The sequence below is a fragment of the Xenia sp. Carnegie-2017 genome, unplaced genomic scaffold, assembly GCF_021976095.1.
Source record: "Xenia sp. Carnegie-2017 unplaced genomic scaffold, XeniaSp_v1 HiC_scaffold_20, whole genome shotgun sequence".
NCBI classification, from domain to species: Eukaryota; Metazoa; Cnidaria; class Anthozoa; order Malacalcyonacea; family Xeniidae; genus Xenia; species Xenia sp. Carnegie-2017.
In genome coordinates, this window is record NW_025813483.1 from 9,728,326 (window position 1) to 9,751,873 (window position 23,548).

General features: G+C 36.5%; 4 protein-coding genes across 4 annotated transcripts; all 4 read right to left on the reverse strand.

The window, feature by feature from the left end:
- Positions 1-671: 671 nt before the first annotated feature.
- On the reverse strand, positions 672-7,732 carry LOC124441654 (trichohyalin-like). The gene is made up of 5 exons (XM_046992119.1): positions 7,706-7,732; positions 6,487-7,350; positions 6,291-6,332; positions 1,617-1,918; positions 672-1,455 (listed from the first exon to the last, which is right to left on the reverse strand). Exons 1-5 carry the CDS (start codon positions 7,730-7,732, stop codon positions 765-767), a joined length of 1,926 nt encoding a protein of 641 aa, XP_046848075.1. The 3' UTR covers positions 672-764.
- Positions 1,966-5,816, reverse strand: LOC124441087 (lebercilin-like). The gene is made up of 4 exons (XM_046991522.1): positions 5,270-5,816; positions 4,309-4,823; positions 3,958-4,095; positions 1,966-2,378 (listed from the first exon to the last, which is right to left on the reverse strand). The coding sequence occupies exons 1-4, from the start codon at positions 5,661-5,663 to the stop codon at positions 2,217-2,219; spliced, it is 1,209 nt and encodes a 402-aa protein (XP_046847478.1). The 5' UTR covers positions 5,664-5,816; the 3' UTR covers positions 1,966-2,216.
- Positions 7,733-8,190: 458 nt separating the features above from the next.
- Positions 8,191-12,128, reverse strand: LOC124441655 (myb-like protein X). The gene is made up of 2 exons (XM_046992120.1): positions 12,003-12,128; positions 8,191-9,291 (listed from the first exon to the last, which is right to left on the reverse strand). The coding sequence occupies exons 1-2, from the start codon at positions 12,126-12,128 to the stop codon at positions 8,191-8,193; spliced, it is 1,227 nt and encodes a 408-aa protein (XP_046848076.1).
- A 1,928-nt stretch (positions 12,129-14,056) lies between these two features.
- LOC124441920 (cAMP and cAMP-inhibited cGMP 3',5'-cyclic phosphodiesterase 10A-like) lies at positions 14,057-23,531 on the reverse strand. The gene is made up of 26 exons (XM_046992392.1): positions 23,110-23,531; positions 22,827-22,970; positions 22,171-22,199; positions 21,905-22,016; positions 21,771-21,820; positions 20,931-20,965; positions 20,255-20,354; positions 19,358-19,391; positions 19,215-19,274; positions 19,075-19,133; positions 18,946-18,996; positions 18,818-18,876; positions 18,584-18,635; positions 18,202-18,347; positions 17,888-18,049; positions 17,471-17,526; positions 17,320-17,378; positions 16,699-16,841; positions 16,241-16,330; positions 15,999-16,149; positions 15,707-15,862; positions 15,184-15,234; positions 14,985-15,106; positions 14,748-14,859; positions 14,550-14,630; positions 14,057-14,357 (listed from the first exon to the last, which is right to left on the reverse strand). The coding sequence occupies exons 1-26, from the start codon at positions 23,276-23,278 to the stop codon at positions 14,121-14,123; spliced, it is 2,520 nt and encodes an 839-aa protein (XP_046848348.1). The 5' UTR covers positions 23,279-23,531; the 3' UTR covers positions 14,057-14,120.
- Between the last annotated feature and the right edge of the window lie 17 nt (positions 23,532-23,548).

The window sequence follows — 23,548 nt, forward strand, 5'->3', positions numbered from 1 at the left end:
AATATCGAATCATTTCCCTCTGGATTCATAAAGTTTCCTTCGTTAATGTGGTTTGATTCTTGTCGGTGATGAGTGAGAACAAGTTGTAAAGAGAATATTGATGGTGGGTGAGAACGAGTGGTAGACTCCATCTTGGTGGTGAGGGAGAACGAGTTGTAAAAAGAATATTGATGGTGGGTAAGAACGAGTGGTAGACTCCATCTTGGTGGTGAGAGAGAATGAGTGGTAAAAAGAATATTGATGGTGGGTAAGAACGAGTGGTAGACTCCATCTTGGTGGTGAGAGAGAACGAGTGGTAAAAACAATATTGATGGTGGGTAAGAACGAGTGGTAGACTCCATCTTGGTGGTGAGAGAGAACGAGTGGTAAAAAGAATATTGATGGTGGGTAAGAACGAGTGGTAGACTCCATCTTGGTGGTGAGAGAGAATGAGTGGTAAAAAGGACCTCGGTAATGAGTGAGAACGAGTTGTAAAGAAAATTATGGTTATAAATTATGGACCTAGGCATCTCTCTGCAACCTCAGCGTTGCAACTCACTTCTTATCGCCAACATAACGTGACTGTATTCTTAGCACTGACCGTAGAAAAAGTGTGCTAATTATTACTTGTGTTGCGCATTTCGCATTTTCAAAGTACAACAACCTGTAATAGTATAGACATGTAACTTTAATTATCTACAACGTTCATTGACATGTTTACTTGGCATCGAGGACCAATTAGTCATACGTCTTCAATATCATTAAGAGCATTGATAAGGTTTCTGCTATAATGCAAGCTCTTCGATATCATCAATAGTATCGTGAATTGCATTGGAAATAGCAGTCGGCCCAGTTCTCTCTTGTGTGGCGCGTCTTCTGGGTAGTAAAGATATAGTGCCAAGACTTGCTTGCTCCGCATTTTGTTTGGTCACAAATTTATCCGACAAGAATCCGAGTGAGTTGTCGGGGGATTTTGTTTTCTCGCTGTCCCCCTGATATCCGAAGTATCCCCCTGCTACACCTTCACGACGACGTCCGTACCCCGCTCTTCGCGATAAACCCGTATCAAACACATCTGACGCGTTTTTTACACTGTTACTCATGGTTGGGGAGTATTCCCCAAAAGTAAAACTACCTTCTATACTTTTGTTCTTAATCGCCGAAGCTTGTTTTTTACCGTCCTTCAACCAGCTCAACCGGTCATCCTTCGTTGAGATCTCACCACGAACCTGGGCGTCGGGTTTATGTCGTGGAAGTCCAAGAATTCCATCCTGGTCGCTTTTTGCGGATTCTGATAAAGTAAAGACCTTTCCCTTGGGCACAGCTGGTAAACCACTGTGTAAGTTCCTGTCGGCCTGTCTTTCCTTGAAGTTCTTTGGCGTGCTAGGTGTGAACTCAGTATTATTCAACAAGCTGCTAGTGCCAAAGTAAAGAGGATCGCTGTTGGAATGTTTAGAGTCGTCCACTGCCTTTAACCTTAAAACGGAAAAGCAAGTTAGGTTGTGTAAACTACTGATTTATTTCATACAACATGTTGACATTCTACAGTACAGAACACGCATCGAAGTTAGAAATTTTATATTTTACAGCATGAAGCCCGAACAAAAGATTAAGGATATCTAGCTGAATGAAATTACCTCGCAAGCAAGGCGTCTTTTTTCTTTCGCGATTCTTCATCTTCAAAAAAACTGTTCGCTTTCTTTTCCTGTTCTTTTCTTTTAAGCTCGTCGTCTCGTCTCAGCTGCTCCTTCATCAGTTCTTCATTTTTGCGTTCCTCGTCCCTTTGATGTCGCTCTGCTTCGATTTGTTTTTCTTCGGCTTCTTTCTGTTTTATGGCCGACTCCTCCCGCCATTTTGCTTCCCTCTCTGCTCTTTCGTGACTCTCGGTTCTTGCATTTCTTTCAGTAGACGTTCCGCCTCCTCTTTCTCTTTTCTCAGTCTCTCATCTTCATGTTGTAGACTTTTTTCAAAGTCTTCTTCTATTTCTTTCTCGTGATCTTTGAAACTATCATCCATGACAGCTTTCCCGTTATTCGCGCTATTTAATAAGCCATCGTGAACAACAGCCTTGTCGAAGGAAGTCGCCATTGGTGACGAGATTTTTTGATCCTCGTCGTGATCCGAATCGTTCTCTTTGTCGCTTTGAGTTGTTAGGAAAACCGAGTTAAATTTTTTGCTGTTTTCCCCTGCAGATATTCCTTCCAATGTGGATTTTTTGTTGGTTACCATACCCCCTTTCAACGTGCTTGCGCTTGCCCCGAACTTGCAGTTGGTTTGGCGCGTGTCGTAGGTGGTAGAGCGACCATTTTAGGCGTGATCTCAAGAACCTCTTGACCTTTTTCTTTCTGGACAATTTGTCGTTGATAGATGTTCGTGTAGTCCAGCTGTTTTTCTTTGACCTATAAAGAAATGGAACAAGGCTTTTAAGTTCTCCGAAAACAATGAAGTATTTTTGATAATTTGGCTTTAAACGACCATTTCGCCGTCCTTGTTGAAAAATTTCAACGTCAATTCAATGGTCGTAAGGAACGCTTCTGCTGATAAAATCTATTTGAGAAGGTAGACAGGAATTGTGCTACGACGTGAATGACAAGTTAAAGGCAAAATTCTTAAAGTAAGTAGTAAAAATTGATGATTCTTTAGTTGCGAAGGACCTTCCCCAACAATTACTTTGACAAACGTCTAAAATGACGCTGCTTTTGTCCTGTAAACTGCTTTGTGTGTTGGTTTCAATTGAACAATTATTATTCACTTAAGTACTTAAAGCGTTTATCTTTAGTTAAACTGTTGAATGGTCATCCCCAGCATGTCGCCTAGGAAATGTTTTAAAATGCCGTCCCAAACTTAAAATATCTGAGAAGAAACACTTGGCGCCATTTTTCATAAATTTCGGTGAACAATATCCACGGCACAGTAATTATAAATTTTGGTAGTTACAATAAATTTACCCCTAGGCAAAAGCTATCATGTAAAATAAATACAACGGAGAGAGGGAAACCTTCAGCTAAAAATAAGAAAAAGTTAAATTTACAACCGGCAATGAAAATGAACACCGCTTCCAGGTTTAGAGGCGCACGTATAAATTGTGAAATATTTAAGAAACAAGATGCGTATCATGCGTTCACTTGTGCTACTCGAGAATAGTGTTTGGTTGTATTTGCGTATGATAATAGTAGCCAAATAGCACTACGAAATTCACAACAATACCATCTCACATGTGGCACAGAGTTTGCACAAAACTTGAATGTCCTTTAATTTAAATTTGAAAATTCAAGGCTTTAAAAGTAATTGAATTTAATAAGATGTTTTTGAAAGTACTCGAATTCAAATTTTTTTTCATCGAATTTTTGTAAACATGTCATCGCACAACTTTAATTTCGAAAGTGGAGTTGAAATTGTACGTATCCTTCACCCTTTATTTCCAAAAAATTAACTTGAGTTATACATGGTTAATGTCTGAAGTTCGAAGAAATCTTCCACCATGGAAGCTTTCAAGTCATAGAGAAAACCCACCATGATGTATTTACCCTTTGTTCAATTGAAAAAGTTCGTTGTTTTTAATTTTGATCATGTTTTTAATGATTCCTTGCTTAAGTTGTGCTTTGTATGCAATTAAAAATTGCTTGAATTTCATTGCTTCAGATTTGTACAAACCCTGGTGGCATTTTATTGTGCAAGGCTCATTAGATCAGGTAGCCCCAAGTAAAAAGTCAAAGTTGTGGGCTTTTATATCAAAATTATAACAGAAGTCATTCCCAGAGTGTGGAACTCCTTAATTTTTTTTTGCGGGGGAGGGGTGTTTGCAATGTATTCACCTGTTTGTGTTTGTTTCAACTGTCCCCTGATGTGAACCAAAGTAATATACTTTCTTCAAGTTTGATTGAAAACACCAGGGTGTGTTATCAAAATAGAATAACTTCACTTGCAAATTTTTTAGTTGTGCTCCATACTACAATGAAAATATACAAAGGTACAAACCCTAAGTTTTTCTTGTAAATTGTGATAATTTTCTTGCATGATTTGCATGTTTTGAGTCGCCTCTTTGAGCTTTTGCTGTTGCTCCTTGAAATTTCTTGAATGGGATTTTTCTTTCAAGCTAAGCATTTTTTGAAGTTTCTATAGAAATATTTGAGTACAATTATTTTATGCCACCTGATTGGTATTTGTTTTGACAAACATTATTTAAATAGGAGAACACATGATAGATCTGATTGATTGATTGATTTATTAGTGTTCCTGATGCTGGCTGCCAGTAAATTAAAAGTGTAATTAGGTCAAATCTCGTCTATCACAACTTTCGATCAAGTAATAGGATATTTTCTAACTTACTGAGATCTCTTCCTCCCTCTTTTTCAAGGTATCTTCCGCTTTCAACAGATTTCTCTCCAATTCTGATTTCTCTACCAATTTTTCCTTATCACAAAGATCTTTGTAATACTTACACTTGTCTTTTAATTTCAATATGGTCTTATCTTGCTCTAAGATTTTCGCATCCTTCTGATGTGATGTTTCTTGTAGCTTACGTAATCTCTCGCGCAAGTTTTTCACCTCGGCCGTATGCTTCACCAACAGTTGCGGTAACTCTGCCTCATCACCAATTACCTTTACCAACTTTTTCTCCTGTCTATATTGTATCAGCCGTAAGGTCTTGTTCTCTTCTCGTTCCTTCATCAGCTCATTGATGAGCTGAGTCATCCGGCTCTCAAGCTGTGTCACCTTGTGCCGATTTGCAGACAAGACTCTGTCGACAACAGTATGATCGATTTTCCTGCGATTCTTCGTTTCTGCTGAACGATGTTTTTTCGCTCTGATGAAGTTCTTGAGAGGAGGAATTCTTGCTGTAGCTATAGCAATGAAAACAAGAATAAGAATCTGCGTGTGATATTCTTTGCTTTTGCAGCTGTATTTTACTGTGCATTCATATTGTGAGATGTGATTAAGTGTTTAATTTGACATCGTTTCTACACTTCACGATTTTCTATTTTGTTTTAAAAAAAATCCCAACAGTAATCTATTGTTGATACGAAAGCCTTAAATCCATCCATATAGGTAGTATTTACTGAAATTTACACCATTTTCCTTTCCAAAATCAAACTAAACTCGTACAGCAAATAGGCGATATTCGTTCCAACTTATTTAAACAACTGCGCTCGTTTATTTACACGATTCTCAACCAGATATCGACAGCCATAATTGTGTCCTCTTTTTCTCCAAGGTGATGAAGTCTGATTTGATCTTTGGAGAGCTCGCGTGTTGATATATTTCTAAACAAAAGCAGTAACTTTGATACCTGGGTTGGAATATCTCAGCGATGCGTACGCTTTTGAACCACCAACTTTTCTCTTCCCATTGTTGACGGAGCGTGGCGATAATTCGCTTTGAGTATAAGTACGGCTCGAGTTCTTGCGATCTCGTTCAACGGATTTCGATTTTTTTTGACTTTCACCTGCAGCTCCATCGCTTTCAAAATCATCATCATAACTATCTTCGCTTGAAGAATAATCTTTGAAATCCTTTTCTTCGTATTTATCTGTGTATGTTTCTGAATCTCTGTCCATTTTTTCTAACGTGTTTTGTCTTGGCAACACCGTGCGCTCATCAGACGGTGCGATTATTTCTTCAAGTTGCTGTGTATTTACGCCGAATTTTTCAGCATTACCATGCGCTTGAACGGCTATACTCATTCTACGTACCGTTATTTATCATTGAAAATAATTTCACCATAGAAATTTTGGTTTATTTATAAAATACGATTCGTAAAATTTATCAATCGTTAATTGTTGACACCTGCTAAAATTTGAGATCACGCGTATCCCACACTGTTTATATGCGTTGTTATGACTACCGTTTGCGAACGACGCGGATACAGTTAAAACGGCAAACAGTAATTGGGAGAAGTTGAAGTTTGCCTACCTGCCCTGAGCCCTTTTTTGGTATTGACTCGCCGTATTACTCTCGGAATACCTCGTATAATTGGTAGTTCCTTTGACTTTTTTGTCTTTCTATTGACCTTTGAAATGTATCTCGATCGTTCATATTTGGTGCTCTTGTTGTCAGTGAAATAGTGTATATGGTCGATTCTGGAATATGCCCACTTTGACGAAGGTGGACTGGTACTTAATGAGCTTAACCAATTGCAACTTTCTGTTCTGTTACTAGGATCATCGACGTCAATCTGTAATGTAAAATTTTCGAATGTCTTAACTACTTTAACTCGTGTGTTACTAACCATTATTGACATTAATTCACGAACCTTTGTATGTTTTTTGGTTTCTTCATAATCATGAATTTCATTCTTACTGCCCGTATACCTTGATACCACTACACGTTCTTCCCCGTTCATAGTGTGCAAGCTTTTGTTTGCCACGTCGTTTTCTTCATTTGGCTGTTCGTTTTTTTCAGTATGTTTTTCACCCTGTAGATGATTTTTTATTTTTATATCTAAATGAGTCGTGATATTTGTGATAATGCACAATTTCATGTTGTAAGTTGGTCACTAAACCTCACCTTATCTAATACCTCTTCGTTTACTTCATATTTCTTTATTTTACTTGCGACCTTTTCGCCGTTTTTCATATTTCCCTCGTCTTTTGTGTTTTGCTGCTTCTGTGCCTCCTCGTTCTCACTAAGCAGCTCTGGCGTGATGTGATTTCTCACGGTGACGTCATCCGAACTAAGCGGATCTATTGATGACCTGGAGTACGAGAGGTCTTCAAGTATGTCATAACTGTCCTTGACTATGCGTATACTTGATGAACTTTCCATTGGTCGAATTCTTTCCCCGCTGCTGTTACATTCATTAAGCATTTGCTCTTTGCCTTCTATTGTCAGGAGTCTTCGCGTAGCTTGCACGCGTGTATGCGTGTTTTTTCGTTGTGTGCGATTTTTGCACTTGAACTTGGTTGCCTTACGTACGTGAGTCGATCCACTCTTATGTTTCTTGCGTGAATTTGTATGTGATTCGGCGTTTCGTTTTTCAATAGTTTTACGTTTTTTTACTTTCTTTAAAATGGCGTCATCGGCAGACGCTTCCGGTATTTCATATCTTACATAGTGTTTGCTCTTGCGCAACAGATTGCGTGATTTACTGGTTTTCCAAGTATTGTGTCCATTAGGCTCACTTTTGAATGTGCTGTCTTCACTTTCTTTCGCACGACGTCGACGTGTGAACTCAAAGTTTCCTCGCACGACTGACACTTGTGAGAATGAGCTTTGCACCCTGTCACTGTCACATTCAGTTTGCATAGCGCTCAGTTCTCTCTCCTTAACTGTGCGACGAATTAATATGTCATTTTCTTTAGCGTCGAACTCTGAGAGGTTTTTTTGAACAGCGTATAACGTGCCATTATCACTTTCCTTGCTCTTTTCTCGCTGAAGTGAGTAAATGAATCAATTAAGGCTCTTTTCCTCTCATCGTAAAATGCTCTCGCTGGGAGCTTGCGAGTCTGTTCGTGCGATCAACAAATTTTGTTCAAATAATTTAACTATGCTGCAATTCATTGTCAGCTCGCTGTGAGTAACTCGCAGCTTGCGAGTACGTTTCGCGATGAGTGGAAAAGAGCCTTAAGTCGACTGCATTGAATAATAAAATATGCGTTTACTATCTTGGCATTAGGTGGCTACTCTAAGCTCCTCTGCTTTTTTCAGTCCTCTGCTTTTTCCAGTCCTTTTAAACCGTATACGGTTTACAAGAAATGCTAAGAAGTGCAGTTGTGTAAATATTTACCGTATCTTGATGATTATTGTTATCCATGTTGCGGTGAGGAGGCTCCACTTGTTCCAGGTTTCGTTCAATGTCATTTGCGAACGATAAGTCTGTCACTCCTTTAGCAAAATTATGAGAAATAACATTATCAAATGAGAAAGCACATTGTTCCATCTGTATCTTTTTACTTGATGATTTTAACCACACTTGACGGTTTCCCATTCTTTGTAATCTATACTTAATACGAGGGTTAACGTACCTGAGAAGTATGACATAGCGTTGAGTTTAGGAGAATTGACACTCGTGTCGTCATCGCTGTTCTCACGAGAGTTCTCGTCCAGGCTTGGAATACTGCTCTCGGTATCATAATCTTCTTCGAAGTCTTCGTAACTTACCCTTCCTATTTCGTTGCCTTCCTTAACTTTGCGATCCTAAAAATATTAATAGCGTTTAAGTGCTGTTTGATGAAAGAGTTGTATCATGAACGAATTCGGTTGTTACACTGATTATCTAGAAAAATATTTACTGCTGATATATAGTAAAATTACTTGTGCAACTTCTTGTGCTTTGTCTTCATTATCTGCATTGTCATCGGTTTCTTGCGTTTTGTAATCACTTTCAGTGTCTTCGTCACTATCAGTTTCATAATCGCTCTCTGTGTCATCACTTTCGCTAGTCATTGTCGTTCCTTGTGTGTCATCACTGTTATCATCATACTCTGTGTCTCTATGATTGTTAGTGCTAGTGTCTTCATTACCACAACTTCCATTGTCGTTTGTCTTCTTACTTAAAACTACCACAATGTTATCATTGTAATCCAAAGATTGATCGATTGCAGTTACGTTTGAAATGACAAAAATATTTCTGTTAGCGTTTGTATTCATTTTAGCGTTCTCTGTATTGTTGTCATCTGCCTGGTCATTACCTTTATTCTCATCGTCTTCTTTTTTACCTCCGTTGTTAATTCCCCTTTCTATTCTTTGGTTGCTCTTTCCTCCTGCGCTATATCTTTCTTTCGGTTCTCGGTCGTTCTTTTGTACGTTGTTAACACCCACTCCCTTTATTTGGTCTTTGATATCTCCATTGTTAACTTCTCTCTTCTTTTCTTGACCATTCTTTCCTCTATGACTAGCTCCTCTTTCTTTATTTATTTCATTCCCTTCTGCTCTATCCTCTTCTTGGTTGCACTGTTCTCCCCTTTTTTCTTTTTTATCCACTCTTCCATCTCCATCGTTTACTTTTTCTTTTTCCCGGTCGTTCTCACCCACATTAATAACTCGTTTTTTCTCTTTATCGTTTTCAGCTTTTTGGTTTTTTTCTTTCTCTGCACTCCTTTCTCGGTTGTGCTGGTTTTTATACGAGTAGTCCTCATTACCTCGTTTATGTTTGTTTTCTATCTTTTTGTAAATCGATACATTTCTGTGAAAACCATAAACAGCGGGACGTGTTTTTATGTTCTCGTGCCGACTGGTTGATATTCCTTCGTTGCTTGTGGTCAGCAGTGTCGAACTTTTTACTTTTGATTTATTTTTACTTACAATGTATTTCTCTTCTGGTTCGATTGCTTTTTCAGTTCCTTCGTGCAATTTACTGCTTTTTTCGTTTTCCTATCATGGAAAATTGTTCAAAATTAAGTTAAATGAGAATTCGCAATTCGCTTAATCATGAAGTTCATGTAGTTCCATTCGTAGGGGAAACATTGGCATGATCTTCCACATCATCTATGATGGGGTAATTTTGACTATGAAAAATTTAGGAACTTTTGTAAAGTTTTAGGACAACTAAACAAATTTTCTGGATGTAAAAACTTTACGTTTTAGGGTTGTGTCGCATGCCAAATTTCATGTAATAGTAATATAATAAGTTAAAATTACGAAATCTGTTAAACTAATTATGACTGAATACAGGGAAGATTATTATGAAGTGGCCTAGCCACTAGCCAGCCACACGTTTTGTCGTATTTTGCTAATATTTCGGTGTTTACTCGCTATAAAACGAATGCTATGATATCATTTTTCCAGAACCCAACCAAACACGGAGGAGGGGGAATATTAGGATATATTAGAGCATGATGTTCGAATATGTTTTTCATTCATTGAATTATTCATTAATGCTAAAGAGCACCATACATGATATATATATATATGTATTTGAAAATTGGTAACCCAGGCATATTATGATAATGATAAGGATTCTCTGGATTTTTTTTTATTTTTTTTTTGTAAATAATATATTCTTACATTCTGACGAAGGCTCGAAGCACCGAGTTGAAAGCTTAATAATAAAAATTTTAAAATAAAATCCAGAGAATCCTTATCATTATCATATATATATATATATTTGTTTTGCTCTCTTACCATTAATAATTAATAGTTCAGTAGTTGCTACATGAAGTGATAAGAATGCGTCTGAAGCGACATCATACGTGTGTTCAGTACGCATCGCTTGTGGCGTATTTTTTCCTAAAACCTTCTTTCAATTCATAGATACATTGGTGCTCATCACACGAGAAGTGAAATACAAAGCACCTTTAAAATGACCAGTTGGCAGTTGCATCAGATAATAGTCAAGATTGGTTAAATCTTATTGTTTTATTAAATAACTGACTAGATAACGAACGTTCGTCAGAGGAATTACTATAATGCAGTTGCCCGCTTAGCCCAGCTATAGCTATATTTTCGAGCACCCAAAAATGGCAGCATATTAGTTTATTAGTGCAGCAATATGTCTACCACTTTTGCAAAATTTAGCACTCCATCAACGCCAAAGCGCAGTAGGCCAAGAAAGGAGGAATATATAACAAGAGATAAGTTTAAAAAAGATGTTATTTCACATTTAGTCAAAAAAATCCACAATGGAGAAGTTAACACCATGCAGTAGACAAGCGCAAAAGCATGATTCTGCATTGCGCTCTCGGTCAAGTTTCGCGCGCAAAAGTCTGTCTATTGTAAACTGTGATGTTCATAGAAAAAAGAAGTTATTTGCACAAGTGAATAATAATTTTGTTGCTTTCGCGAGTTAATTGGTAGTTTTTATTGTAAAGAGGAGTCATCATAGCATCATCGATAAGGCACAAACAAATCCCATATCATTCAATATGTGGTCATCGTTAGGTGAAGTTTCACAAAAACTTCTCCCTTCACTCCCTCCCTTTCTCCCGTTGACTGTGCATGTACTATTTTAGTCTTAAAGAATTTTTATTTAAATTGTGTAAAATAATTCTTGTAATTATTTTGTAATTTGTTATTTTCACGTTGATGAACCGGCATGTGCTTTGACACATTGCCAATTTTTTATCCAAAAAAGAGTACTGATTCATATTACGTTATATGTCATGCACATAGAAAACAGAGCTCATCAGCCTCAGAACCTCCATTAGATCCTGATTTTGCTATAATTTAGCGGAAGCGATAAATGTTTAATACGAAAATTTTTTTATGGAAAAGTCTCTGAACCTGTAATCAACTGTATTTACGTTCTCTCGGCGGTTATTTAACTTATGCTTCAACTGTTTTTGTTCATAACTAAGGTTTGAACAACAGGCACCAGTCATCGCTGCATGAGCAAGAATTTTAGAAATTCCCGGCCATGTCTGTATAGTAAAATAGGCGCGAATAATTATTTATTAAGTCCTTGATTAATGATGAACGAACAGAACGATCAAACTGCATATGCAAGTGTCAGAACATCGAGATATGTGGATTAATAAACAATTATTGAATGAGGTTGTACATGGTATCAAGAATTATTCAGACCTCGGTAAACGTTATCCGCCTCAGCCATCATGCACAACCATATCCAGTAATAGTTTTATTATTCACTTCAACTAACTGAAATATTATTAAAACATATCAATATAAAACAATTTTCAAACCTTGGCTGATTTATTTTTGTCAGATAGTTTATTCAAGTTTCTTTTGCTCTAAATAAGTTGTAAATATGTTCAAAGGCAACTTCACCGAATGAAAAACGACATTGCTTACATAGTAAATAACAATAAATGATAATGGATTACAGCATGCTGCACTGCTTGGGTTTTATTTTGGGTCGTGAATTTAACACAAATAAAAAAAAATCCTTAGTTGTGAATACTGAATTGTGGAGTAAGTCGAGTGTAGACGAAAAATGAAACAAAATTCCGAAAATTCAGTTGGCAATGCCACCGTATACGATCGAATTACCACATTAGGAATGGAAAATCTCAATGGCGTCTTATGTTATGATTTAATGTTGGATTGGAACATGATCGTCAAGTCTTAATTTCCCTGTTCGTGACAAAACTAACAAGAAAATTATAATTCAATGACACATTTAACACCTCTTTAAGATTGTGGTAGTCATTTTCCATCTTTTTGTATTTTTCAGGTCTTTTCGTTTTCATAATCTCTCGTTTCTCCATTTCTGTTTTACTGTTGCATTCGGTTGATTGTCGCTCAAACTTCATCAATTAGATTGCTTCATCTCTGATTACCGTTTAGCAAAAACCTCAATTTTTATGTTCGTGTTTTGTATTTTTCACTCCGCATTATGAGCAATTACGATAACTCGAGTTAACCTGCTAATGACTTGCAAATTAACAACAATTTACTATATTTTATTTATATGTTAATGCGATAAGCACGAGATCTGTATCATTTAAGTGTGCTGTAGCAATGGCGTAAGTTAAAAATCGTGAATTCTGTAAAGATGTGGAAATATATTAGTGATGCACTAGTTGAAATAAAAATACTCACCGAACTCCAGAGATTGGCGACAAAAATTGAAAAGATAAACCGCAACGAGATGTTTTTTTTTTCAAACCAGTACTTTGCAAATATCCTCTATAAAAACCAGATTTTTCGTCTTTGATACTCGAAGTTGTCTCGATGAAATACGTTAGACACCATTTTTACTCCGGGTACCGGTAGGGTATACGAAGTTTTAAATTCGCCTGTGTTTTTTCTTCGGTGTCGCAAATTGGCAATTCCACAGTTAGCCCAATCGTCGCGCATAACAAATATCCACATTAGCTATTCTGTGTTGCTAAATTGCTATATCATTAAGGTTATCAAAATTTTAAAAAACAATTAACCAAAGTTTTTTAAAGTTTACGATTATGTTTCATCAGAATGATTACGAACTACGATAATACCACTAGACAAAGTATATTCTGCAACGCAGGCTGCAACCACAGTACCGATAAACTCGCCAGCTTGTGTCGAAACGAGGGTTAAGCCTGCAGCACCCGCGAGCTATCAGCTGAGCTAAAAATTACTCGTGCCCGTAAGCTCAAGCGATAGCTCACTGTGTGCGGAGGAATTTTACAGAGTTTTAAGGCTCATGCAACCTTGTCTTGCGTATCAAGCTTGTTTGATATTTTTGGCCGCGCGAGACAAAAAACTCACCGTTTTCGCTGAATGTGAGCTAGATGCTCACATATAACCAACTAAAGAACCAATAGCAATGACTCATGACCAAACATAAAATATAGGCCACCGCTACAAACGAATTGATGAGCGAGTGCACGTTAGACAAATTTAAGTCATTGACAAACTCGTTGACTTATGGCCAAACTACCCTGTGTGTTTGATGTTAGTTACATAATTATGGTGTGTTGGTAAAAAACAGACCATTGCTTTTGCTGCCTTTGTAGAAGTAAAACATTCTGTTTTAACTATTTCCTAGCTCTCGTGTAGGTTGTAATCCATCGTTGTCCATAGCACTATAGAAGTAAAACCTTCAATTGGTTGCATGTACATTGCTGTAAGTGTGGATTGTAATTCATGTAGTCCCGTGAAACTATAGGAGTATAACATTCATAAGAACGGTTGTTTGTTCAAATATATCAGGTGTCTGTTGCAATCCATGGTTGTCCATACAATTTATGGTTGAACAAAACTTTTAAACAACGTGCCGAATGTTCGAGTTTATGACTTAGCAGCCGGTAATTATAAAATGTTGTGTACAAAGTTTCATTCGTTCGAAATGTAAAGAAACTTTGCCTTATTTTTAATGAAATCGAACTCTTTGAATCATCAGTTGGATGTCAACTGCCTTTCGCAGTGAAAAAGCAGACTCGATCAAGGTATGCAAGCATTGGGAGAAGATCGAGACTGACAAAAAGATGACATGATCAGGACTTTGTCTTCCCATTTGCAAACAGATTTAGCTGAGACGATTCGTGCCAACGTCTATTCGTCAAAAAATCATTGCTCAAAGATTATGTATGTTCGGGACATTCAGGCTAAGCTGTTAGAATTTGCTTATCAGTTTAAAACTGCAGTTTGCGTTGATCAGAAGGAAGAAAAATTAGGGGCTCCTTGATTGGTTATCGTTTGCTAAAAAAACAATTCGTGGTCTTGCCAAAGAAGCATAAACATGAACTTTTTAGATTTTACGTTGTCTTAAAATGGAATTACAAATGATTTTGAATACAAGAGGTTATTGTTAGTGCCGATTATCCACTGTTCAATATGAACATGTCTGGTGATTGAAGAAAGTTTATTGGGTCTTTTAAGTGACTATCCAGTTCCTTTAAGAGTTCTAGAGAACTTGGATTGTCATTTGCCAGACCAGCCAGTCGTTTCCACTCTTCCACGTTGTTTTTTACATTTTCAAACATAAGCTCTGTGCAAGGTAGAATTTCTTGTACTGTACCAAAACACTTCAAACCCAATGCTGAGCAGAAATTTACCTTTAAAAAGAAGTCGCACAGTTACATCATTCGCAATTCTCTTGGATTGAGCGACTTTTTCTCAAGGGATAATGCTTCTTGTGAAATTTGTAGTAACCGTGAATTACCTCACCAAACCCCCATATCTGGTAAGCGCATGCGTGGTGTGGTCATGTTTTTCAGTCTACGTGTTAAATATTGTCTTTGTCTTACTTGTATTTTTGGCAGTTCGTTTCTCTTATCTCTGTCGAAAAGGGGGATTGGTTTGAGTCCCATGAGTTTCTCTTTGTCACCCTGAAAGATTCAGTTGGTTTTTAATGAAAATCGTAAATTAACATATTTCATAATAAACACAAGATGTTTCGCTTTCTTCCGGAAGTTTAGCACATTAGTCTAACGTCGCTTGCTCACTTGTTTATAAAACTCATCAAGGAGTTTCTTCACTGATTGTCTATGGATATTCCATGGTTTTCCTGTGGTGCAAATATCTGCAGCTGTTATAAGCAGATGTCTTATTAAGCATCTGAAAGATAAAAGAAACATATCTAACGTTCTCTATATATAACCGGAGTTAGACAATACGATATGCAAATTATTTAACACTTTCCTCTAGCAAGTAGGAAGAGAAGTTCCCTTGTATATTCTTACCGATGGTGGTCATTTTTCATGTCAAATTCTCCAGATTGTATTATCTTTTCGACTTCGATATGAGTTTCCAAAAATGTTGAGATATCAGTGTCCAATATTGTTTTTTTGATGGCTTCAATCACCTAAAGGCCATGATATTGGTAGAAGCACATGCTCAAAGTCGTGAGTTTAATGACATGTGGAAAATCTTGTCACTGACCTTGTCGTATTGGCTTTTTTCCATGTTTTTGAAGATGTTCAAGTCGTCATTCTTTATAAAATTTCAAATCGATGATGTCGTTATATTTTGGCTGTCATTGTAAACCATTATTAGACGTGGTATCTTTTGTAAAGAAATTACGCGTTTTGTCTTTATTAGGAGTAAACGAGTAAACGATATTTAAGCTTGAGTCTTAATATATTCTGATCTACCGTGTCATCAATCTCTCGAGATGAAACTTGAGTATATAGCTATAACTCAGTATAGCGCCTTTATCAGAAGTGATATAGCTAGTGTTTATACTCGAGTCTTCATAACCTTTGTGGCATGTGGTGTAACCTTAATCGTAAGTGTTTTTATGTTGAAACTCGGTTACGCAAAAAAATACAGTGTTGTGTCTAGTATTGGAATTGCTTCCTGTGTCAGAAACTTAAATCTTCGTGTACTGCAATATACCACTTCGTTTTGTGAGAAGTAATATGATGTTGGATGTTCCGTCGAAAAAAATTCAATCGCATCATACCTGTAAGAGATACAAGGTATGCTGCAAGTGATGCCGTTCCATTGTAGAAGTTTGATAAAGCCGTGCAATAGGAGATTTGACGTAATGGAGAAACTGATTGCTGTACCCACGATGATCCACGTCATGACATAAGCCTCCAATAAACATCCCTAGTTTCTATCGATAGAAGTATGACATCAGATGTGGTCAGTCGTCACACAAGTTCTTAATGAATCCAGTGGGATCCAACTACCTAATGGTTTTGTTATTGCGAACTATATTGACTTCACTAATTCCTGCATTAATTTCATACCTCGTTGTTCGTGAAAGCATCGTCGGTTTGCATAAAGACAAGCCAGAGTATGTGTGCAACTGAAAAGCCATGTGACCAATTATGATACGACAGTGGCCTGTAGTTCTTCTTGATTGTTAATATAAAACGTTGTAAGATGGTCCTATCGAAACTGCAAAAAACAGCAAATGTTTAACTTTGAGCAAGTACCTCAAGGAAAATAAACATTCCGATTTTGCAAGGTGTGCGTTCGATGGCAGTACCTTATTTCACAATGGTGCATTAAGTTTTCCGCCATGAGGATAGAAAGCTGCATTAAGTAGTCGTCATCTTGATATAAGTTGAAGTTGAAGCTATAAGAAAGTTTTCGGTGTGATGAGGTATCTTTTAATAATACGACCGTTCTGGAATACTATAGTATTCTTACCAAGACAGGTACGAAATTAGTTAAATTAAAATTCCACTTTTTTCAAAACGTCAAATTATTGAATATGTTATAAAGAAAATATTTTACGAAATGAAATGATGGTAATTTTTCTACGCATTGTACATCTGTAATTTTACAGCTAGGCGACGAATTGTTAATATTTCTAATCTTCTGCATTTACATCTGTATTGAAGTACATGTTCTGCTGGAAGCACTAAAGTGGAAGTTCTATTCACAATCATATTCCATAAAAATTTACCCAATGGTTTTTACTTCCATGTTTTTTCAACGTACCTCCATAGATCATCGGGTATGATCGAAACTTGGTCAAAACTAAGGAATATCGACATCTCGCTTTGTGACGCTACACCTTGAAAGGATAGAATGTCCAACGCAACCAAATGTTTCTGTTGCGACACGAAAAAATGACCGTGTATCTGTATTTCGATATAAATGGATTTGATGTCAAATCATTATTTCTTATTTTTAGCATGATGGATCTGTTGTATAGTACGCATGCGAAGAAAGAGGCGAGGGAAAAAATTGTGTGCCTACTAAGTTGACGGCCATTGCCCAAATAAGAAACTTTAAGCTAATAAAAAATGCGTAGTATAAATGAAAGTCCAAAGAACAGCCATAAACCCAGCAATAGGCGAGATCTCAGTTATAAAGAGCAATGGGGTAGCTTGCTGGATGATTTGGGATGGAGTAAAATTTAATATTCATATATGTATTTTATATAATTCCTAAAAATCAATTGATTTTAAAGGAGCTTATATAATGGGGCGAAACGTGTGTGACATTTATTACATTTGCTTACAATTTACGTAACTTTGGAAGTCTTCTACCAATTTCATGTTGGCCATAAGCATACGCAGTAATTGTAAATCAGTGATTAGAAATTTAATATTGTACCTGTGAATGTCGTATGGCCAGACCACAATAACCAGCAAACAAAAGGAAGGCGTGCTCATCTACATTCATACAGAAAACGCCCAACTTTTTAAACTGTGTTTGTTAAAATTAGGAAATCCTATCATTAATTTAAAAGGGTTGAATGATATACCTGCGGGCGTAAAGATTCCTTTGCGTTTATTGATCAGTTGAACAACTCCTACGACTCTGAAAACAAGCAACGTCCAAACATTAAATCAATTGCAATCTTACCTAATGCTGTCCTTACATTGACTTTACATTCCCCCCTTCAACTTTCCGAGAATTGGTTTCTTAACAACTGTACACATCAACAAGTACTTGCTTTTTTCATGGTTGACCAAATGTCACTTAAAGGCTCTTCCCGTCCCCATCCCCATTCAAAAATTGTTGCCTTAACAACTCTAAGGATCATTGACAACCGCATGCTATTTTCCATTGCTAACAAAACATCACTCAAACACTCTCTCACCATTTTCCAAAAATTGAAGCCCAAATAACTCAACATTCATTTTGCTGTGTATTGTAGCCTTTATTCATATTGGCTAACCTGTCTTTGCACTTCATTGGCCCGCAGAGAATGGTATGTGTTGTGTAGCCAGTTCGTATATCGACTTCACGATTGAAACGTGGGTCGGAGTAGGCATCTCTGATGTTCAGCAATTTTCCTGTTTTAGCCACGTATCCCGAGATACCCTTTTCTGCGCTAAATCTATGGTTGATAACGTAGGAACGATCACGATCAATCCATTTTCACGTCAGCCGATTGAACGAGTTATTATCAAATATTAGCTTGAATATTTGGTTGAGTTGTAGGCTTTTTACCAGACGTGCAGAGCAAAAACATAGGGGGTTTTTTGGTACCTTATTTCCTTTCCTTTTAAGTAGATGTCGTTTCCTTTATCATCACATTTCCCTTCATCAAAGATGTCTGCGTGCAATTGATTCGTCTTCTCGTCTATAAGGAACATCGCGCATCTGTCTGCCTCCACCAATTTCTTTGCGTATGACTATAACAACATTGCAAAGCCGTCATTTTCTTTCGTTTACGACTAAAATGGATTTTGACGACTGCCTATTTCTTTATTGGTAATTTGACAGGTTTGTTCTTAACTTCATTATTCATTCATTTTGTATGTTATTTTGCCATTGACTATGCTTTACAATCCTTCACTATCCATAATGTTCTATACCATCCTAATTTTTCTATGCTATCCTATATTATCACACGCTATCGTATTCTAACCATAACGTTCGAGATTACACCATCAACAGAATTCTCTTTGTCGAACAAGGATCTAAAGAAAATGTTTTGAAGATTTTGTAACACTGCAGTCTAACGCGTGGGAGACATCTTAAAAAGTTGGAAAAATCAATGCATATATATTGTTTAAAAAAGGACGAGGACATAGAAAAATCAGGAAAAAAATAGAACACATGGCAAAAACTTGTTCTGTATTTTATGATAAGTTATTCGTACCTAATTACGTCCAACAGAAAGTTGTGAAGATCATTCTGCCTCTCCATTTCCTTATAAATCTACAAAGTTTTAGAAATGGAAATGGGTCAAGTCGTCTATTAATTTGTTTCCGACTCATTCTTGTTCACCTGAGCATAATGAAGTGATATTCCTCCCCAAGCAAGATAACTTGTAGCTATCTAAAATCAAAATATGACTTCAGAACCATGCAACCTAAGGATGAGTTGGCAGTACAAAAAAAACTGTATGGCTAGAACCTCTACGTGTTCTGGTTCAAATGGAGCGTTTCCTAACTCGCGTATCAACTCAGCAACGCCTGTGTGATAAATTCACATTATTAAGAGAAGTCTCTTCCTAAGACAATAAGGTTATACTAGTGTAAGTCTCTAAGTCTTACCTACAAGTTTGCCATTTGATTGTACGATTGGTTGGCAAATCACTGATTGGGCCATAATATCTGATTAAACAAAGGAGTTTTTCCTTGCAGTTTTCAAGCCGTATTTTATTTACATTCATAAACAGCTCACAGCTGTGTCTTACCCTCCATTCCAGTTCCATCGGGAAATCGCTCGTCCTTAATAAAAATGTATGAGAACCATGTGTAAAAATGTCAACAAACAAAGGTGGTTGAAAGCACGATTTTTATATCGCTAGTTTTGTCGGGCAATCAGTAGCTTGTCCGAGAAGAAAGTGTGTGGGAGCATTGAGTTGGGGAAATTTAAACGTAAAACATTACTTACAAAGTACTCTACAAAATTTTACGTAAAAAGGCGATTTTTGCTGAGATATCATACAAAATTACACCACGTCTTTTTGTCGGGCAAATTAAATGTTACGCCACTGATAGTAAGAAAAATGAAGCGACTTTACTCATCCAAAGGCATCATGAATGCAATATGATGGAGAAAGCGACCATATTGGTGTTGATCAAATTATTTTCATTTGTTACAACAACACGTCTGAGTGTGAGAGATAAAAACGGTGTGGCTAACCGTGGATAACCGTTATTATCCACTACGTAAGAAATGTCACTTTTGATTGATCAACTGCCTGCAAATAATTCTCGATATCTGTAGATATGACGTCATATCTACAGATAATAGTTTCTACAATTATGGACGCCAGTTAAAAGCCGGTCTTGACAAGAAATCAAGCAACAGCGATGTTTGCCATATTTTCTAAAAACAATGTGAAAACTTTTAAACAAAAAGGATGCGAAAAACACTAAAAAAGTGGCGAAACTGTTTTGAACATATTTTTAACACATTTAAACGAGACGAACTTCAATAAAAGCCCTCGCGCAAAAACGAATCAGCGAAGGTTTAAAAAATGTTTAAGTTGATATTTTTCAATAATATTTCAGTGAGTTAAGTGAATAATAAAACAATTATTGAACTCGGCTTTCGAATAGAATAAAAAGATAGATCGAAAACCTACCCCAAGTATGTCTTGTGTGTAGACCTCCGACAATGTTGCTGCTACATAAGCGCATATTGTTGAACCTTCAGTTATTTCCCTCTCGTTCACGCGGGTTGTTCTAGGAATTTTATCATTCATTAAATAAGAATATCCTTTTTAGAAATATATCACATAAATTATACTGCAATTTTCATGATTAGCATATATGGCTTGGCCGTTTAGGTCTATTGCACGAAAATTGATAGTTCCTTCCATTGTTTGAAAAAATCGAAACATACAGCTTAAACTGGCGAATAAATAACACATAACCTTAGACTGCAAAAGAGGAACCAACTTTTATTATTTTTTAATAAAAATCTTGATTCAAATTTCAAAGTGCCGCGGTATTTGGGCTTTTAAATAGCTAATCATTTGTTTAATTACACGAGCGTCCAAGGCAAAATTCTCTGAAAAAACTACATTTCTTTGCGTTAGTTTTTTACAATGGCAAATATTTCAAAAATAAAAACCTTATGTTTGAAGTGCGATACAACGTTTGAGGTACAATATAAACCTAAACGTTATAAACTGTTAAGCGTGACTAGTGATCGAAAGTCTTGTCGTTTATGGCCTCAAAACGCACGCAAATTAAACCACAAAAATGTGTCTTTCCCGTGACATAGTACATCGCAAAGTAACTATTGTATTTCCATACCTTTGGTTTTCATCTTCGACATGAAGATATATTTCCTGTAGTAAGTGAAAAGAACAAGCTCGGATTTAACGAATCATGTCAAAAGACTGACTTGGTATTTTGCTAATTTTTTATTGCATGCAAATCATAATGGGACACAATGTGTAGGCCTTTTAAAAAATACCATAATATTATATATTTCAATTTTCGGTAAAGGAAATAGGTGTTCTTTACAACGAAAATAGAAACAAAGCCAATATTTGATTTTTCATTTTTCGATTTACAATTCTCGTTCATACTTATAGACTACAAAATCAGCGAATTGAGTGAAAAAAGCACCTCTGCCAAAGGGCATTTTATGTATGTTGTAAGGTTTAATGTACGCACAGTTTTTCAATTTTTTTTCATCGTCATGTTTGCATGTTCCCTTTTGTGATGTATAAATTATATTACCGTATGATCTCAGAAGCACCAGATTGATTAAGCATTTAAAATAAACGACGAATTTTTTTACGATAAACATGTTTCGACTTACATTAAGTCATCTTCAGTATGAGGCTCAAGATGACTTAATGTAAGTCGAAACAAGTTTATCGTAAAAAATTTTGTCGTTTATTTTAAATGCTTAATCAATTATATCAATTTGAGAGTAAACATGCCGACATAAATGTCGCTAAAAAGATTTTTTACAGTTTTAGAAGATCCATTATATTATTTAATGTGTGTCATAAAGCACTAAAATTTAAGAGTACAGTCAAACAGTTTCTGGACAGACATTAACACTTCGTTGACTTTTTTACATGAGCATATCAGCAAGCAACTTCTCTCTATTACATTGCAGGCATTACTAACAGAATTTACCTTTTCATTTTTGCTGACAAGATAAAGAGAAAACCTGTCAGCATGCGTAGCTGAAATGTAAGAATGACGAGTTACGTTGAGTTACAGACTCAAGAGACATTTATTCGATGATCACTTGCACCACAATGTCCTACCCGATGCAATGCATTTGACTAGTTCATACATCACTTTTGACTTTTTTGAATGATTGTGAATTTCCTGCGTCAAATGCTGCAGTGTCTTTTTCTTGTCCGTATGAACACAAAACTAAAAAGAAACGTACAAATTGTCAAGTTGCCACGCAGCCAAAGAAAGGCATTTGTCCAACATCACACCTTGGCTGTCGTGTTCATAACCAGTTAATTCGAGACAATGTTTCACATTTCAAATTTAACAATTCAAAGGTTTTGTTCTTGCTTACCTTCCATCTAGATAGAGACGACAAAGAATCTAAATATGTTGAATAAATCATTTGTTATTTTGTTTTTCAGGATTCGCGAATTCAAAGAATGTATTCAAGTGAATGTAGAATTTTGGTGTAACGAAGTGATTTGAAATAGGTATGATTCAAGAATGGAGTTGGACTTTTTTATTCTTAGTAACTCAGGGATGGATTTTGGAAAGGGGTGCACACCCCCTATAGCCTTGGCTAGAATCATATAAAAACATCCACTGAAATCAAATCCAAGCTAGACGTACTGACTGACATCCCCCTTCCCCCACAAAATCATCCAGAATCCATCCCTGTTGTAACTTAAGATTTTTTCACTGTCGAATCTTGTCGGCGAGTATGCACTATTAATAGTATACCAAGCAAAAGATTTGTTCGTCAATTCAATCTCGTAGTTTACTAAAGCAGTAATAACCAATATTCGTTGTATAAAACGGAGCTCGACCGACTGATATGAGTTCTGCTTGTGAATCACAAGTAAAAGAAAGTTAGCCAGAAGAATAAATCGTCAAAAATATGGCTTAGAGCCCTAGATTGACATGTATCATTGCGATCTCTTTGCACTCTTTTACTGGCTAACTTTCATATTACGGACTTCATATCATGAAATTTGAGCAATCTCTTACTTCCATTTTCATTTGATTCCTGGGCATGGATTTTTCTGATCAACCATTTCTCGAGTTGTTCTCTGCTCACCGAATCCATGATATAGTTTTCCAAGACTTTAGGGTTTGCGTTCAGATAATCGATCATTTCTATCATTTTCAATTCTAAAATGACATTAAATGAAATAAGATAGTTAAATCGATGAAATTTTACCAGTACAAGCCCGTCACAAAAACATGCCCAGGACAGAAGAGAGGCTTGGTTTTATGTTGGTAAATTGGCACAGAAAGATGTTAAACCTACGCTTGTTATCCAGGCCAGAGAAGCTAGTTGTACGGATATTGTCTGAATTCATGAGGGCCTCGCGTTCTTCAATCTCTCGGTTTGCTTTCGTCAGAGTTCTCCCACGTGCATTGTGATTTGGTAATGGCAGTAGTCGTCTATTGCTGACTTGCTTCGTTGGGGATGACATGAACTTTGTCTTACAGCCTCAAAAAGGAGGTGAAAAGTCCAAGAAGTTCAAAAAAGATTGCGTCATTTTCTTATTTCTGCCTAATTGAGAATTCAATTAGTGATGTCACCAATGTTTTAATCGACCGAAGGACCGAACGCTTTGTCTCGCTTTTTCGGCAGTATCGGGTATATTTTATTATCGAACTACTTCAAAACTATCGAACCAAACTCAACTGTTTGTTTGAAAAATGGCGTATTTGAAATAGCTTATTAAAGCTATTGAAGAACG